The sequence below is a fragment of the Pelobates fuscus genome, chromosome 2 (genome assembly GCF_036172605.1).
Source record: "Pelobates fuscus isolate aPelFus1 chromosome 2, aPelFus1.pri, whole genome shotgun sequence".
Taxonomy (NCBI): domain Eukaryota; kingdom Metazoa; phylum Chordata; class Amphibia; order Anura; family Pelobatidae; genus Pelobates; species Pelobates fuscus.
In genome coordinates this window covers 344,718,473-344,736,919 of record NC_086318.1, presented here as the reverse complement: position 1 = coordinate 344,736,919, position 18,447 = coordinate 344,718,473, and the positions used below count along the sequence as shown (strand labels likewise).

The window sequence follows — 18,447 nt, the reverse complement described above, 5'->3', positions numbered from 1 at the left end:
CTGCAGGTCGCAGCCACATTGCCGCCACGGGACAGCGCAGCTGAAGCACTCAGCGCAGCTGACACACACCTGTGGAAGCTGTGGGGGAGGGGGGAAGAGAAGACAGCAGAGGCTAACCAGAGCTAGCAACATACAGTCTACTACAACCCGCTGCCATGTCCCTACCCGGTACACCAAGGCCAACTCAATGTCTACACCCCATGCTGGAGGAAGGTTCCCATTCAGCTGGGCCTACTGTGGGCTTCAATGTGGTCCTGGAGTCCTGTGCATGTGGCAGATCCCTGCTGGATTGGAGGCGCAAAGCATGGCCGTATCCAAACTAAGAGCTGGGGAAGTTGCCTTCAATCCGTAGGCATAGGCTGAGCGGTACCAGGACAGGACTACAGGCTCCCCTGTGGCACTACACATCTCTCTGCAAATATTAAGCATATCCTATTTACTCTGTGCCCTACCTGTACCTCTGCAGCACACACAACTACTCATCCAGTGGTATTCCTCTCTTTTTGAATCTACTCACAGTTCTATGCCACAACATATTTTCTACACTCTCAACTCAGCTCCAGCTGTTATACCTCCTTTCTTATAAAAAAATAGTGCAGTAATCTAGACATTTCAAGCTCTAATTGTACTCTATTAATGTCACATGAAATATTATGCAATGCCCATGCATTATACTCTGCACTACATAAATAAAGGATGTAAAAAAAAAATGTAAATAATATTTACAACTTACACAACATCAGTAAAGTAGTTACACCAAAACATTTTATTTGAACATCAAACAGGTTGAAAAAAAATTTCTTTCATTTTCAATTATCAAATATTTTCAGATCATTTTTTTTTTTTTTTATGAAGTTAAAAAAAAAAAAGATTAAAGAGGAGACATAAACAATACTTTTAACGAACAGAACACAATCAACAAATGCAATGCAAAATATGTTATTTCGTACATTTTGGTGTATAAATGTCAAATTAAATGGGCTTTTTTTATTAACCATAAGTATTGCATCATGCTAGTAAAACATTACATTTTATAGAGCAATTTTCAATCTATTAATAATAGTTTTATTTATTCTTTCAAATTGTTAATTTCTCTGCATGTTGACATATTATTTGCAGTCTACTTTTAAACATGACAAGGTTTATTAAAATGTTGTGTGCCACGGATCTTATGCTTTTGTCGACGTGAAAGTAATTGTATAAACTAGTTAACATCATCCTTTTCTACCATTTTTTCAAATACAATGCAATATTTTTGAATTTGACATATCAGATATCATCGTGGTGAAATAAGTTACATGCTTACATAGATATACAATTCCAAAACTCGTCAGTGACAGAGGGGCAATTCATTTCCTAGTAAAAGCAATTTACCTCTATAACTAACTCTTTTAAAGATATAAAATAGAGGCGCACATACCGTGCTTCTAAATATAAGCACATGTTTAAATCTTTTTCATGAACTTCACTGTTAAAGAATCATTTTCTGAAATTCTACATACTTATAAAATCTATAAATGCATTCTTAAGTCCATACTCAAAGCTGAATGATCTGTCATTTTAAATTATTAGTCATGCTAGATTTAGCTCTTCATGGGCCTGGAGCTTAAAATATGATAGGTTCCACAAAGGAAGTTACATTTACATTGTAATTGTTGTGGTAGCTGTTAAAGATTATATAGCAAACCTGACACTCTTAAAGGAACGCTCCCTGCTGCAGTGATTATGGGGTGCGGAGTGTCCTGGCTCCAACTTTCGATAAGTAGTCAAGCCATTTCCAAGTGTTTTGACAACTTACCTGAGTTCCTTGGGCACATGTGTTGCCAGTTTTATCCCACAGGAGAAGCCTAGAGTCACTATAGAGCACTGCCGATGCATATTTCTAAAAACACTCGCAATAAGTGTGATCCAGCATAGCCAGGGGATCACCAGCAACATGCAATGTGATACATATTATTAATATCTTCGCATGTGCATGCTGTAATGACATTATCTTCCCATAAGATACAGTTAATGTCTTTTCTCTCTCCCTGTCTTTATCATCCTATCTATATTGGCCAGTGCAGTGCAGTGTGTAGTACCAGTACTGTGCAACTCTTCTCATGCTTCATACCTTTCTTTGTCCTTCTGTTAATTAGTGGTAGCACTTTTGGGTCCATACTTGTTGCACAGCCTTCATTCCTTTACTCTGTTTGTGAATTGTACACTGCCTGAGTGACAGTGGGAGGTTCTGCTGCACAGTGTTTGATATTGTTGCTGCATATCTGTTCATGGTATGATTACCTGTTCCTCAATTTTTTTTTCCATTTTGTGTGCATACATTTCGTCTACTAAAAGTAAATGCACCGGTTTTTGCATTATGATTTTTTTTTTTTTTTTAAACGGACAAAGACAAGGTCCTTGGAGAAAAAGCTGAACAATATCCAAAACAAAATAAAAAAAAAAAAAAAAACATAGTTTAATGTGGGATCCAAGTACAAAAAAGGAAACAAAAATTAGAAAATGGTGTTCCCGTAATTAAATGTTCTTTGATGAATTTTTGCAAAGTGGACGTGTGCCATACATATGCAGAAATTTACAAATGAACTTTTTCGTATGAGTATTTTGGAAAGCGGTGAAATTTGAAATTCTGATGTTTGTATTTCAATTTTAAATAATTCTACTTTTGGCAGAGGTGACATATTGTAAACTGATATTCTTGACTGCAAAATAGTATTTGAATGTACTCTATATATTGCATATTATTATTATTATTATTATTATTATTATTAATTTTACAATAAAACTGGGCTCACTACGATACATAACTTGGTTAATTGAAAATATAATGTGTATATATATATAAAATGTAAATAATTATTGTAGTTACAATTGTGAGTCTAAGAAATATATGTATATATTAACCGATGCATGGCTTATTTTGTAAACAAACATGATGTGGGTCAAATACTAAATTATTTGGAGAGTATCCTAATACGTCCCATATTTACTATAATAGCACCTGTTGAGATATCACAATAAATTCTTAATTTAGGAAACAGTCATGAAATCTATCAACAAAGAAAGCAAGCCAACATTAGCAATGACGTAAATGAGCAGTCATTTGTCACAAAAGATACAAAATAAACACTAAAGTACTTAAGAAAATAAGAACATTATAATTTTCAAACCTTCTTCTAGTATACTCCTTCTGCAACTGTTATCTCATTTACTTGTCTACATACAAAAACAACAATCAATGCATACATTGGTGATTAAAGATGTATAGACAAGATTGAAAGCAATGCTCTTGGTATTGAGAGTATTATAATGTGCTTTATCTTGGAACAAATATCTAAAACATGCATTTATTATGCCACTTATTTACATTAGTTATTTTTAAGAAATAAAAAGTATAGCAATAATTTTTTTTTTGTATGAAATATTTTATTATGTTCTTGCAGGAAAAGGGGGATACATTCTTTTTTTTTTCCCTTTACAAATGTTTCAAAAAACATATTTAAATAGAAAACATTTTTGTCAAAATAATAAAATCTTGGTCCAAAATTTTGAAGTGCATTTCTGGGATTTAAAATCCAACAATTTATGTCGTTCATTTTAACATTATATTTATAGTGCAATTAATTTCCTTCTCTACAAAATACACCTTAGTTTCCAGTTGAAATTACTGCTAGTTATGGTGAATTTGATATCTGATTCTATTGAAGGGCAGTTATAGGTCAGATAGTATCACAGCATCCTACAACATGTCATGATCTGACACCTACCCTGAGTGATTTCTATTGATACATTTGTGTTCCTTTTGACTAATTGACTCTCTTGTGCGTCTAGGTATAGGCATTTTAATTTTTTTTTTTACTTTTTGAATATGGGTTGTGTGTGCATACTGCAATTAATTTTTATATGTTTACAGTTAGTATAGCAAAAATCCCATGTCCCAAAATCCCTAATTCTATTTATTCAGTAAAACAGCCTTCGTGTACACAGATTGACACTTAATCCTGTTTTCCATGAATGTGATATAAATGACCTTATATTTCATGAACACTTTTGGGTCAAACATCTAAAGCTGAAACAAGAAGTAACATTCCATACGTTTTCATGGTGACAGTTTGCTCCATGCATACAGCTTTGTCCTGGATGACAGTCATTATTTCCATGGTGGTTTGAGTGATTCTTTTTACTTTGGCTGCATTCAAGGTTGTATAAATACATCATGCCAAGTTACAATAATAAATATTGTAAAACATAAACTTACAACCCATGCGCAAAATAACTAAGCAAATCACATTTATAAGGCACACCATTTTTAGTCTATTACAGAAATTGCCATGTCTAGCCCTGACATATTGGCAACCATATACGTTTTAGAATTTCTTGGCACTGGCACAAATAGATAAACTATTGAGGTAGCCATTATTATGGCTATGCTACCTATTCCGTTTGGCTATGGCAACTAATTTCAGGAATTACATCTGGTTAGTTTGATACAAAAGAATCACTGATGCCCAAAAGTTGGGTTTCCATTATAAAAGGCCTTCTGACTAAAGCTAAAATTTCGACTAAGAACTCAGCTGACAAAATGGCGTCCTGTCATTGTACATGACAAATGCTAAAAAGATACATTTCCCTTGTTAGATAGGAAATATTTGGCTGTTGACAATTTGAAACTATCTACCCCTAAAGATATCACACAAATACTAGAATTATTTGCAAAATAATTGTTGAAGCAATGGTCCAGAATAATCACAAAATGGCATCTCCCACTAAGTTCCATAGTCCTTTATAGTGCAATCTCAGTTTAACATTCAGTATTTCAAATTAATGAATTTGGACCATTGCTCCCTTTTGGTATGCCTAATGATCAATTAGATGCAAGCATTTGAAGAATCTAGCACTAAATGAATCATTCCCACCTCATGATGGCAATTCAATGAGCATAATCACCTTAAAGTGAGGTTGCTGTCCTGTTGCAAGTTATAGGTTAAATAGAAAATCAAATTTCATTACTAGTTAAAGTACCAGGTGTAAAATTCAGCAGCAGTATTACTTTAAAGGAAATTATACTTTAAAATAGTAACGTAGGACATCAAATCTGGCTGTTTTTTACATTGTTATGGCTATCAGAGATTTACCCATATGTAATAAATGAGTCTCTAGCTATCCAAACAAATCACAGACAGGTTATAATGGTCGCTGCATGATGTAAATGATTTCTGAAAAAAGGTTTACTTTTTAGAGCAATCCAAAGACCCAGGAATCATTGATGCCTACCATGAAGGTACTGGTAGAATGGTAAAAAAAGAAATTGTAAAACATTTAAATCACATATTTTGTATCTTCACATAAGATGAATGACTCCTATTAACCTTGATGGTTAGACAACAGCAAATTAGCATCTCCAGATGTGTCAATTCTGAAAAATTCTCCAAGGACATATCGAGAAACTGATCAAATGGGTCAGCAAACTAAAGAACTGGCAGGAACCGAGTAATTTGGCGGATGCAGACAAAAATCAATTACGCACATGAAGATCACCTTATTGATATATACAGAGTAACAATGGGAATTAGTTATGTTAAAAACATGATATTGTGCATAATGTGGAATTGTGAATTTTATAGTTAAAGCTTGGTGATTTATTGAATCTTGCATGTGAGAACTATACAGTTAATACGATTTTGGTAATTGCCCATGCTATATTGGCACTATAAGCCTGGCCAGAAATGAAAGCGTAGGCAAATAAGCTTGCGTTCCTCTGTAATGGCTTGATACAGGCAACAGCATACAGAAGGTGTCATGAAGGAGATGTGTGAAGGGTCCATCATCAGTGGATCCTCATGTAATTCTGAAGAATAGCAAGTTGAATATGGACTCCTGCCCTAGGAATCTTTCATAATAGATGCATGCAGGAGTGTTTATATATATATATGCAGCATTATGCAGCTAGTATGATGCACCCACTATAGTTACTATAGGTAGTATTCTGCTGGGAATTTCTTGACCATGTCAGGTCAATTCAAAATGAAATCAAAATATGGACTCTCATACAGTGCTTTGCAAGCTTGCTTCCTCATGATTTACATAAAAGGATTGCACACACGTCGAAGTAGTTGGTGCGGTTGTCTCGGGGCTCTGGCTTTCCTCCTCCTGAGCTCCAAATTTGTCTTTTGGTGTGTGCATGTGATGCGCGTCCAGCATTTCCAGCAACAAATCATACAATGGAACCACATTCTTGCACTTCATACTGTACAGGTGTTCCATACCTTTATTGCTGAAAAAGAAAATTGTACAATACCATCAGATACATAAACTACAAACTGTTAAGGAGAATGTAAATAAGGGTACATTTGTAAAGAAGCGACAGATGCTTAAAGATGTGATATGAAAGGTGTGTATAGGAAATTATAATTAAATTATGTTTATACAAAATCCCAGAGAGAAAAAAAAACATTTAAAAACAATGCTGCTAATGATGTTTCAGATGACAATCCTGATGTATATAAAACACATAATAAATAACTTCATTGGCCCAATATGGTCAACGTTTTTTTTTTCTTTAGAAAAAAAAACCACATACAGGCAAAAGCAATGCAACACACATCACCACACTATGATTTTGTCAAGTTAAAGTGACTTTACATTAAGTTGTGTATCCGACCGCAGTGCCATCAAGAAAAAAAATTGCAAAGAGAAAAAGCTTGTGCAAACAAATTTAAATTGGTAAAGGCTAACATAAATCTGCAGGACTATTCTTATGTATTGTTTGGTATATTTATAAAGTATCTGTTAGTGATTTATCTCAGTTGTGTTAAGTTTGGTTAATGTCAGGACCTATTAAAATTTAGAGGTTTATAAAATGAGTGTCATTGAACAGGATGTTATAAAATGTCTACCACCAAAAATCCACATTAAAACAAAAATACTTAAAAGTATAATTCCTAGTAAAATATATCAATGTTACTACTATTATGATAAAGTATACAAGGTGGGAAATCATTGTAGCGGAGAGGCAGTATAATCCACAAGATCTCCGCTGGTAGACAGGAACACAGGCAAAAATCAGCATAGGCAGGTACAGCATACAATATTCCAGGTAGCGTAATAAGAATCCTTCCCTCCCAAGAACTACACAAAACATAGGCTGGGAGTCAACTGAGTTCTTTATTCACAGGTCACAGTATTTATGCGATTCCCCATGCAAGGGGTTTCCCTACTGACATTACAGGGGTTGTACAGTAGGGGACTACATGGGGATCTTAACAACCTGGACATTTCTCCCATAATACACTGCTGCACGAGAGGGACACTCCCACCAGAATATACAGTTAAGTGGATTATCCCCTCGTGCAGCAGAACCAATATTTTACATAACAATATATAATTTCCATAATATTCGTCTGATTTCAACGAATGGACGTTCGGTAGATTGTGAAAGTGCCGCTCATATCCCAGCTTAAATAACCGAACGCCTCACGAAATTCACATTATTTCTAAGTTACCTTCAAACTACGAATGACTATATAGAAACACATTACCGAAGGACCGGGGCTCCCGAACGGCTTGGAAGTCCAGCGGTATTCGTGCCATCGAGTAGCCGATTTTAGTTCCAGGCGCTCGACGACCAAATACCGCTGAACTTAACAAAGGATCCAAGATGGCCGAACGCCGCGTGGTCGGTAGCCGAACGACGGCCACCCTGAATCCTCTTAATTGCCGATTGCAACAATGTTGCAATCCTTTATGGGTGCCACACGACCTCCTGTGTGTGGTCTCCATTCGGTAGTTTGTTCGTTTCACAAAGGGTGTTGAAATTCACCGTTCGTGAAACGATTACATAAATGCTGGTGGTTTTCGTATGCCGACAGCATATGAACGCTATGATTTCTTTGAACCATGTTACACAGAATACATACGCTTGGTTCTTAAAGGTATATACACGTATGCATAACATTGACAAATACATAAAGGACAGTGGCTGGATTTGCCACAATCATCTATAAAGCATCTATTTCAGACTTATTAGTATCATAGTACTTTCCATTACACATATATGTATTCTTCTTATATCTTAATTGAATATTTAAAACAAATAAAATATATCAGAGTATTACTATTATGTTTAAACTACTGCCCAAGTGTAAAATAACAGTTTTGTTGAGTTATTCCCCCTTCTGTTCAGTTTCAATGACTTTTGTCCAATCCTGTGTGTCTCAAAGAAAATCATTGTAGACCAATAGGGCCAGCGCTGCAATCCCAAGACTCCACCAATCAGATGCTTCTCTTTCAAAAGCATAGAATCCAGTGCCTGATAATACTGGATGAAAAGCTCTTCAATTTACAGAGGTGTTTGTGAGGAAGCAACTCTAGTGACAGTCCAACAGTCAGTGGAGCCAGTGCGGCTGCACAGGGACCCACAGTATTGGGGAACCCACAGGTTGGTCCTGACAGTTAGGACCACCCGATGGTATCTGCAATCAGAGGATAAGTTGGGTGTCAAGGCCCGTTAACAGTGCAACAAGGCGCCTGTCAGACTGACAGTCGGCTGCAGTGCTGGGGAATAAGGAATGCAGGTCACTTTCTTCTAACTTACAGAGATATTGACAGAGAGGCAAATGAGGACACAGAAAGGGAAGGGGGGAAGAGAGGAGAGACAAAGCCTGAACAAGCCTCAAACTCCCATCAGCCTCTGACATCATTCTCCTGCCCCAGAAGGTATGGAAACAGGAGGATTGCAAATATGTAAATTATGACTTCTATATTTGTGTGTATCCATGTGTGTGTATTAGTGGATTTGTGTGTATATGTGTATCTGTGTGTGGATTTGTGCGTATGGCAGTGTATTTTTATATGGGCATACATCTTAGCATTATAGTACCAACACTACACACAAGTACACCCTTGCATTCAAACACCAACACTACATACAAATGCTCCTGTGTATTCAACTGCCAACACAACACAAAAATGCACACCTGTATTCAAAAGCCAACACTACATTAAAAAAACACTGAAACCAAACACCAACATTACATACAAGTACATACCTAAATTTAAATGCCAACACTACATACAAACCCACAACTGCATTGAAACTCCAACACTACACACAGATACTCCCTTGCATTCAAATGCAGACACTCCACACAAACATTGCATTCAAATGGCAACAGAGCAAACAAACAAACAAACAACTGTTTCCATTTAATGTTGTTTTTAGTGTCAAACTCTAACATATTGATCAGAATTGCTTCAGACCTGAGTAAGAATGGTAAATTCTCTTTATATATATAAAGATAAAGAAAAGCAGTGACTAATTTTCCCCATGTATAGCGACCAAGGTAACATAACATGACAATGAGCAGAGCTTAAAACAAGGTTCTGTTTCGGTTACCAATCAAATTTACCAACAATCCAACATTAAAATCATTCCCACAGAATAGGAAACAGCAGACATCATGGGCAGAGGAGAACAAAATGGCTGCAGCCAGGTATTGAGATCCAGCACAAAGAAGAAAATTATATTGAGATATATATATATATATATATATATATATATATATATATATATATTTCCAGTTGTAACACTAGATTTCTCTTGAAAATGTTCAAACATTGTGTAACCAGCTGTTAGGGTAGATAACCAGCACCAGAGGATCAAAACACCAAATACTGATAGACCAAGCAGTCACAAGTCTAAGACCAGACAGACCAATCTGTGTACGGCCTGGATTGACTACAAGAAAGCCTAAGACACAATGCCACACTCATGGATACTGGAATGCTTGGCTCTCTACAAGGTCAACAAGACAATAAGAGCCTTCATCAAGAACTTGATGGGCAAGTTGAAAACAACTCTAGAAGCCAATTCCAGGACTCAATAACTCAAGTGAACATTACATGTGGCATATACCAAGGGGATGCGCTATCCCCAATGCTGTTCTGCATAGGCCTCAACCCCCTTAGCCAGATCATCAAGAAGAATGGATATGGATACAGATTCAAGAGTGGAGCTACCATCAGCCACCTACTCTACATGGACGACATCAAGATGTATGCCAAGAATGAGCGAGACATTGACTCACTGATCCACCTAACTAGGATATACAGCAAGGACATCGGAATGTGGTTCGGACTAGAGAAGTGCGGGCGGGTAATAGCAAAAGAGGGAAGATGATCAGGACAGAAAGAGTTGAAGTTCCAGAAGGCCAAATAGAAGATGTAGAGAACAGCTACAAGTACCACAAGGTACCACAAATGCATGGCATCCATGAGGAAGAGGCAAGGAGGATAGCAACATCCAAACACCTCCAAAGAGTCAGACAGGTCCTGAAGTCCCAGCTCAATGGCAAGAACAAGATCCAAGCCATCAACACATATGACCTACCGGTCATCAGGTACCCAGCTGGAATAATAACCTGGTCAACCATGAATGTCAAGACCAGGAAACTACTCACTATGAATGGAGGATTCCACCCGGAATCCAGCACCCAAAAACTATGCACCTGCCGGAAGGAAGGAGGTCAGGGGTGATGAGTGATGAGTGTCAAGGCCATAGTCCTGGATGAAACACAGAGGCACTAAGCATTGAGGCACTAATCCTAGCAGCACATGAGCAGGGACTCAGCACCAGATCAATAGTAGCTGGAGTCTACCACACCAGGCAAGTTTCAAGGTGCAGTCTGTGCAATGAGGCCCTTGAGACAGTCCAGCACCTAGTAGCTGGATGCAAGATGTTAGCAGGAACAGCATACATGGAGAGACACATCCAAGTTGCTGGGATTGTGTACTGAAACATCTGCACAGAATATGGATTGGACCTGCCTAAGTCCAGATGGAAGATACCACAAAGGGTAGTTGAGAATGACAGGGCTAAGATCCTATGGGACTTCAAGATCCAGACAGACAAGCAAGTGCTGGCCAACCAACCAGACATTGTGGTGGTAGACAAGGAAAGAAAGACTGCAGTCATGGTGGATGTGGCAATACCCAGTGACTATAATATCAGGAAGAATGAACATGAGAAGGTGATCAAATACCAAGGACTGAAAGAAGAACTAGAAAGGATGTGGAAGGTGAAGGCAGTAGTAGTCCCAATTGTGATAGGAGCACTCGGGGCTGTGACTCCCAAGTTGGGGGAGTGGCTTCAACGATTCCAGGTGGGAGATCTGAGATTGCTGTCCAGAAGAGTGCAGTTCTAGGAATAGCTTAGATACTGCGTTTCTAAGAGGACCCGAGAATGAGGAATAAACATACCACCCAGGAGGGGTGAGAAAATCAATTTTAATAACATTATATAAATATACAGTGCCTTGCAAAAGTATTAACCCCCTTTGCATTTTTCGTGTTTTGTTGCCTCACAACCTGGTATTAACATGGATTGTTTGAGGATTTGCATCATTTAATTTACAGAACATGCCGACAACTTTGAAGATTTTTTTTTTAAAAAAAATTGTATTGTGAAGCAAACAACAAATAGGACAAAATAACAGAAAAAGTAAATGTGCATAACTATTAACCCCCCTAAAGTCAATACTTTGTAGAGCCACCTTTAGCGGCAATCACAGCTCCAAGTTGCTATGGATAAGTCTCTATGAGCTTGCCATATTTTACCACTGGGATTTTTGCCAATTCCTCCTTGCAAAACTGCTCCAACTCCTTCAAGTCAATCTTTAAGTCTGGCCACAGATTTTCTATTGGATTGAGGTCTGGGCTTTGACTAGGCTATTCCAACACATTTACATGTTTCCCCCTTAAACCACTCAAGTGTTGCTTTAGCAGTGTGTTTGGGGTCATTGTCCTGCTGGAAGGTGAACTTCCGTCATAGCCTCAAATCACGCACAAAGTGGTACAGATTTTGCTCAAGAATATCCCTGTATTTAGCACCATCCATCTTTACCTCAACTCTGACCAGTTTCCCAGTCCTGGCTGCTGAAAAACATCCACACAGCATGATGCTGCCACCACCATGTTTCACTGTGGGGATGGTGTTCTTTGGGTGATGTGATGTGTTGGATTTGCGCCAGACATAGCGTTTTCTTTGATGGCTGAAAAGTTCCATTTTAGTCTCATCGGACCAGAGCACCTTCCTCCATACATTTTGGGATATGGGTCTCCCACATGCCTTTTCGCAAACTCAAAATGTGCCATTTTGTTTTTTGCTGAAAGTAATGGCTTTCTTCTGGCCACTCTGCCATAAAGCCCAACTCCATGGAGCGTACGGCTTATTGTCATCCTATGTACTCCAGTCTCTGCTATGGAACTCTGCAGCACCTCCAGGGTTACCCTCGGTCTCTGTGCTGCCTCTCTGATTAATGCCTTCCTTGACTGTCCGTGAGTTTTGGTGGGTGGCTGTCTCTTGGCAGGTTTGCTGTTGTGCCATGTTCTTTCCATTTGGTTATGATAGATTTGATGGTGCTCCTGGGTGTCATCAAAGATTTGAATATTTTTTTATAACCTAACCCTGACTTGTACTTCTCAACAACATTGTCCCTTACTTGTTTGGAGAGTTCCTTGGTATTCAAGGCAGTGTTTGATTAGTGGTGCCTCTTGCTTAGGTGTTGCAGCCTCTGGGCCTTTCAAAAAAGGTGTGTATATGTAATGACAGATCATGTGACACTTAGATTGCACACTGGTGGACATCATTTCACTAACTATGTGACTTCTGAAGGTAGTTGGTTGCACCAGAGCTTTTTATGAGCTTCATAACAAAGGGGGTGAATACATACCCACATGCCATTTTTCTGTTTTATTTTTCAAAAAAATAGCTTTATATATATATATATACACACATTTTTCTCATTTCACTTCACCAACTTAGACTATTGTGTTCTGATCCATCACATAAAATTCAGATTAATAAAACACTGAACTTCAGGCTGTAATGTAACAAAATAGGTAAAAAGTCAAGGGGGGGGGGTGAATACTTTTTTTTGCAAGGCACTGTATTTATATATATATATATATATGTAGCGGAGAGGTAGTATAATCCACGGTATTTCCGCTGGGTAACAGGAACAGCATAAAGTAATCCAGGTAAATAAATACAGCATACAATAATCCCGGTAGTGTTGTAAGAATCCTTCCTTCCCAAGAACTAGACGACACATAGGCTGGGAGTCAACTGAGCTTCTAATCACAGGTCACAGTATTTATGGGATTCCCCATGCAAGGGGTTTCCCTACTGACATTACAGGGGTTGTACAGTAGGGGACTACATGGGGAATTTAACAACCTGGACATTTCTCCAATCATGCACTGCTGTACGAGAGCGATACTCCCACTAGAATATACAGTTAAGTGGATTATCCCTCCGTACAGCAGAACTGACATTTTACATGAAAATGCATAACTTTTATATTATTCACTTCATTTAAAAGAATGGACGTTCGGTAGATAGCTGGGGTCTGAGCACACATTTCGTGAAAGTATCGCTCAGATCCCAGCATAACTAACCGAACGCCGCACGAAACACACATTATTTTCAAGTTACATTCAAAGTACCGATTTACATTAGGGGAACAAACTACCGAAGGACCGGGGCTCCCGAATGGCCTGGAAGTCCAGCAGTATTCGTGCCATTGAGTAGCCGATTTTAGTTCCAGGAGCTCGACGACCAAATACCGCTGGGCTAACAAAGAATCCAAGATGTCCGCCCGCCGCGTGGTCGGTAGCCGAACGGCGGCCACCCTGAATCTCTATAATTACCGATGGAAACAATGTTACAATATTTATTGGGAGCCACATGACCTCCTGTGTGTGGTCTCCCATTCGGTAGCTTGTTTGTTTCACGAACAGTGTTGAAATTCACTGTTCGTGAAACTACTGTATGAATGCTGGTAGCTTTATTCCACCAGACTACGAATGCTTAGCTAAAATACAGCAATGTGTATACGCTTGGTTCTTCATGTTTAAAGTAACAGCAATACATTAATACCAATTACAGTATTACAGTTTTAAGTGGCTAGTTTTGCCACAATATATATATATATATATATATATATATATATATATATATATATATATATATAGTTAATACAATGTAAACAAAAATCTGCACACCAGTCAAGCCATCAGACTTGCTTTTCCCACAGAAACCACAAATCTGCAGTGATGTTACAACCGCAAAGGATTCTGGGTGGGCATATGCAAATTAGTTTAACAAAGAATCACATTTTTGCCTCATTCCATTTTAACCCCTTAAGACCGCAGCCAAATGTACAAGTTATGATCAAAACAAAACGTAAACAAAACTTGGCATTTGCGCTATATGTCTGTCCAACCATAATTCACCTCTTTCATATTAAATGCACCCACCCTTATTATATATATAATTTTATTCAGGGGAAACAGGGCTTTCATTTAACATCAAATATTTAGCTATGAAACTAATTTAAATGAATAAAATATAAAAAAAAGGGAGGAAATACGATTTTTTTTAAATATTCTTAGTTATACGTGACATTCTAACTGTGTATGTCAAAATACTGTTTGCTTTTACTGCAATAAAATACACATATTTGTATTCAGCGATGTCTTACGTGTAAAACAGTACCCCCTATGTACAGGTTTTATGGTGTTTTGGGAAGTTACAGGGTCAAATATAGCTTGTTACATTTTTCATTTTTTTCTCATTGAAATTCGCCAGATTTTCACTGGCCAAAGTTAGTGTTAATATTTGAAAATGCAAAAAACTAATTTAAATGCCAATTTTGACCACTGTTTGTGACTAAGTGGCTACTAAAAAAGACTGAACATACCCCATTTGCAATACCCTGGGTTGTCTACTGTTGCAAATGGTATGCCATCATGGGGGTAATTTTCATTCCTGGGCTACCGTACGGTCTCAAAGGCAACATAACCAACCTGGCAAATTTTAATGTGAAAAAACTGAAATGCAAGCCTTAAATTTGACTCTGTAACTTTTGAAAACACCATAAAACCTGTACATGAGGGAAACTGTTATGCTCGGGAGACTTCGCTGAACACAAATATTAGTGTTTCAAAACAGTAAAACGTATCACAACAATTATATCGTCCGTGTAAGTGTCATTTGTGTGTGAAAAATTCAAAAATGTCACTGCCACTGGCGATATCGTCGTTGTATTATATTTTACTGTTTCGAAACACTAATATTTGTGTTCAGCGAAGTCTTCCGAGTAAAACAGTATCCCCCATGTACAGGTTTTATGGTGTCTTGGAATGTTACAGGGTTAAATATAGTGCTAGCAAATTAAATTCCCTGAACTTTTGGTCTGGGTTGTCAGGCAGGTCCTGCAAATTGTAATTAATAAAATGACCTAATTATGTAAAATTATTACATAAATATATACGTATAATTATTATATATTTACAAGTGTGGACCTCTGGAATAAAGTGTGGACCTCTGGAATAAAGACTAAATTTCTTTTTTTCGTGTAAATCCTGGGAGTGCTGATTTTTTCTTACGGATATATATATATGTGTGTATATATATATATATATATATATATATATATATGTATATATTTTTTTTCGGTTTTCTTTTATATTTATCTTATTTATTCAATATAAATTTCATCGATTACATAAAAAAACACAGTTACTTATCCTATATAACATCATCGGTCCAAATAATTCATTAAATGTATCACAAAATATAGACATCATATACATATATAAATATAAAATATCAAGTCCTTTTACTATATGTCATATATCTCTATAAGAAAGTTCAGATAATTAATTTACATATAAACATATAAACAAGACAAAACAAAAAAAAACAAAAAAAAAATACATATAACACATATGCTGTCCGTTTTTGAGGAGAGAAGAGAACAACAAAGAGATATATCTAGTTAGTATTAGAAAATATGGAAGTCCAGGGAGACCAAATTTTATCAATTTACCTTGAAAAGGGATTAAGAAAATAGTTTGTTTCCATTTTATATTGAAATTCAATTTGAGTCAAAATTTCTAGCCACTCAGGAGGAGTAGGGGATTTCCAACATCTAGCAATATTGATTTTAACTGCCAGAAATATATGAGTCAATAATGTTCTTAGATTACTATCTTGTGTAGGAAGATCAATACTGAATAGGAACATTTGTGGACTAATTTCATTTATATCATCATATATAGATTTTACCAATTCAAACATCTGCAGTTTTAGGTTGTTTAGTCTAGAACATTCCCACCAAATATGATATATAGTCCCATCTTCTAATCCACATCTCCAACATATTTTAGTATGGGAAGGATCGATCTTATGTAGTCTAACTGGGACTAAATACCACCTATAGATTAATTTAAAGTGGGTTTCCATTAAAGTTACATTATGAATAGATTGTTTTACTAATTGAGTAGCTCTAGTCCATTCTATAAAGGGTATAGATTTAACAATATACATTTCCCATTTATTAAAAGAAGGGATTTGGAGATCTTGATCCATTTGATCGAATAGTCTAGAAAATCTAGCAATACTCACTTTTTTTTACTATTAGTAATTTGGAAGGTTATATAATGTTCTTTACATATTGATTTAGACATTAAAAAATTCTTTAGTTGGTTAAATGTGATCAATTTATCTCCTTCACATAAGTTTGAGATCTTATTTATTCCTAATTGGGACCAAAGTTTAATATCAAAATCTATCAATATATATCGTATTACTTCTAATGGGGTATCATAAAATATTCTATCCTTCAAGTTTAACTTTTTCATAAGTATTTTTGAGATTATAACCATATCATTCAGAATGTTATTAGAAAAAAGCTTTTTCTCCAATGCAACTAAGTTTAAAAGGATTATCCATATAAGAATAGTCAATTTATACCTGGGACTGTTTTCTTGTTCTATACTAAACCACGGTGAAATATTTTGATTTGAATTCATCCACAATAATAGCTGAGAAGCATTGCAAGCTTCATGAATCCTAAATACATCCGGAAAGGCTTTACCCCCTTTCAAATAGCTTCTACGCAGTACTTCAAATTAAAAATCCTACGAGTATTGTCTGTAGTACTTCTTTCCTTTATAAAGCCCGACTGGTCCACTCCAATCAAATCGTTAATAACCTCTTTAAGTTGATTAGACAATATAGTAGAAATTTTTGTAAGTAGAGTAGGATCTTTGTCGGGCTTTGGAATAGGTTTAATTGATGCTATTATCATTTCTTTCGGGAAGGGAGAGTCTATAGATACATTTATAAACATCTCTAACAATATAGGAGAAATAGAATTGAGGAAGGTCTTATAGAATATTGCCGAAAACCCATCCGGGCCAGGCGCTTTATTAGATTTTAAATTATTTATTGCCTCAATAATTTCCTCTAATAGAAATGGAACATTAAGTCTTTCTAGATTTAAAGTATTTATTCTAGGGAGTTTAAGACTACTTAAAAAGCAATCTATTTCTAGATCTGTATCTTTTACTTTGTTCAGATTATACAAAGAACTATAATATTCCGCGAAAGTCTTAGCAATATAATTTGGTGAAATTAAATGAATATCTCCTGAAATTATTTTTTTTTATAGATTTATCTTTATTATAGTTTTTAAGTTTATTTGAAAGGTCTCTATTTATTTTATTACTGTTGTGATACCATCTTTGTTTAAGGAAGGTAAGGTTTTTTTTTGTTTTTTTTAATTCTTTATTTTTCTTGTGCATGTAAAGACATTTAACATTTTGTCTTGCGATGCCACAACAGCATTAGCAAGCCGATTAAGAACAGTAGGTTTAACATGGCATGCGATTTGACAGCACATTTTTATATTAATATCAGGCTAGAGCCGGAACAGTTATGTCAAGATAAGAAATACGATTTAAACTAAAGGTTATGATATTTCAAGCGTAGTTCCACGAGTGGTTAATTTAAGCATTTGCATCCGATTTATAATACAAGCTAAATACCAGCTGAGAAATGGCGTCTATTGTACTGGTTCTCGTCGTGGTTTATAGGCATAACAGCGTTAAACACCACAACAGTGTACATAGGGGTGTACAGGTTAGAGACTGTGGCATGGGTATAATCAAAGCGGGTAAGAACCGCTGGCTGTTTATCTCTATCATTCTAATATACAAGGCAGAGATCTGGTTAAGGACCTAAAAAGCAGAGCGAGTGCTAAACAAGGAGAACGTATCAGGCAGACGCTTTTTGCATGCGTATAAGGGGCCCAGTTAGGCTGGCATCAGTGGGTAAGGTGTGGAAGTCCCGTCAGTGACAGTTAGTGCTTAAAGTTTGACCCCTTATGGTACGGCTGTACTCAGCGAGATTGTGTTCAACCTATGCCCGCAGATGGGAATCGAAAGTCCTGTGTGTTGAGGGCTAGGGAGGCTGCAGCACTCTAGTGGTTCCGTTGGGTATCCCTCCCGCCCCAGGCCAGCTTTCTGGTATGCTTCCTCTCACCACGGACATGGGGTTTTTTGGGGTTCCGTCCCTTCCTTGCTAGGGGCAAGCAGGGAGTC

At 36.8% G+C, this 18,447-nt stretch overlaps 1 protein-coding gene across 1 annotated transcript in view; it reads right to left on the bottom strand.

The window, feature by feature from the left end:
• Nucleotides 1–5,175: 5,175 nt before the first annotated feature.
• The window catches only part of ESR1 (estrogen receptor 1), a 228,250-nt gene continuing 214,978 nt past the window's right edge, over nt 5,176–18,447 (bottom strand). The window contains exon 8 of the mRNA XM_063443604.1: nt 5,176–6,274. Coding sequence (XP_063299674.1) covers nt 6,046–6,274 — 229 coding nt within the window. The 3' untranslated portion in view covers nt 5,176–6,045. The remainder of the gene's footprint in view (nt 6,275–18,447) is intronic.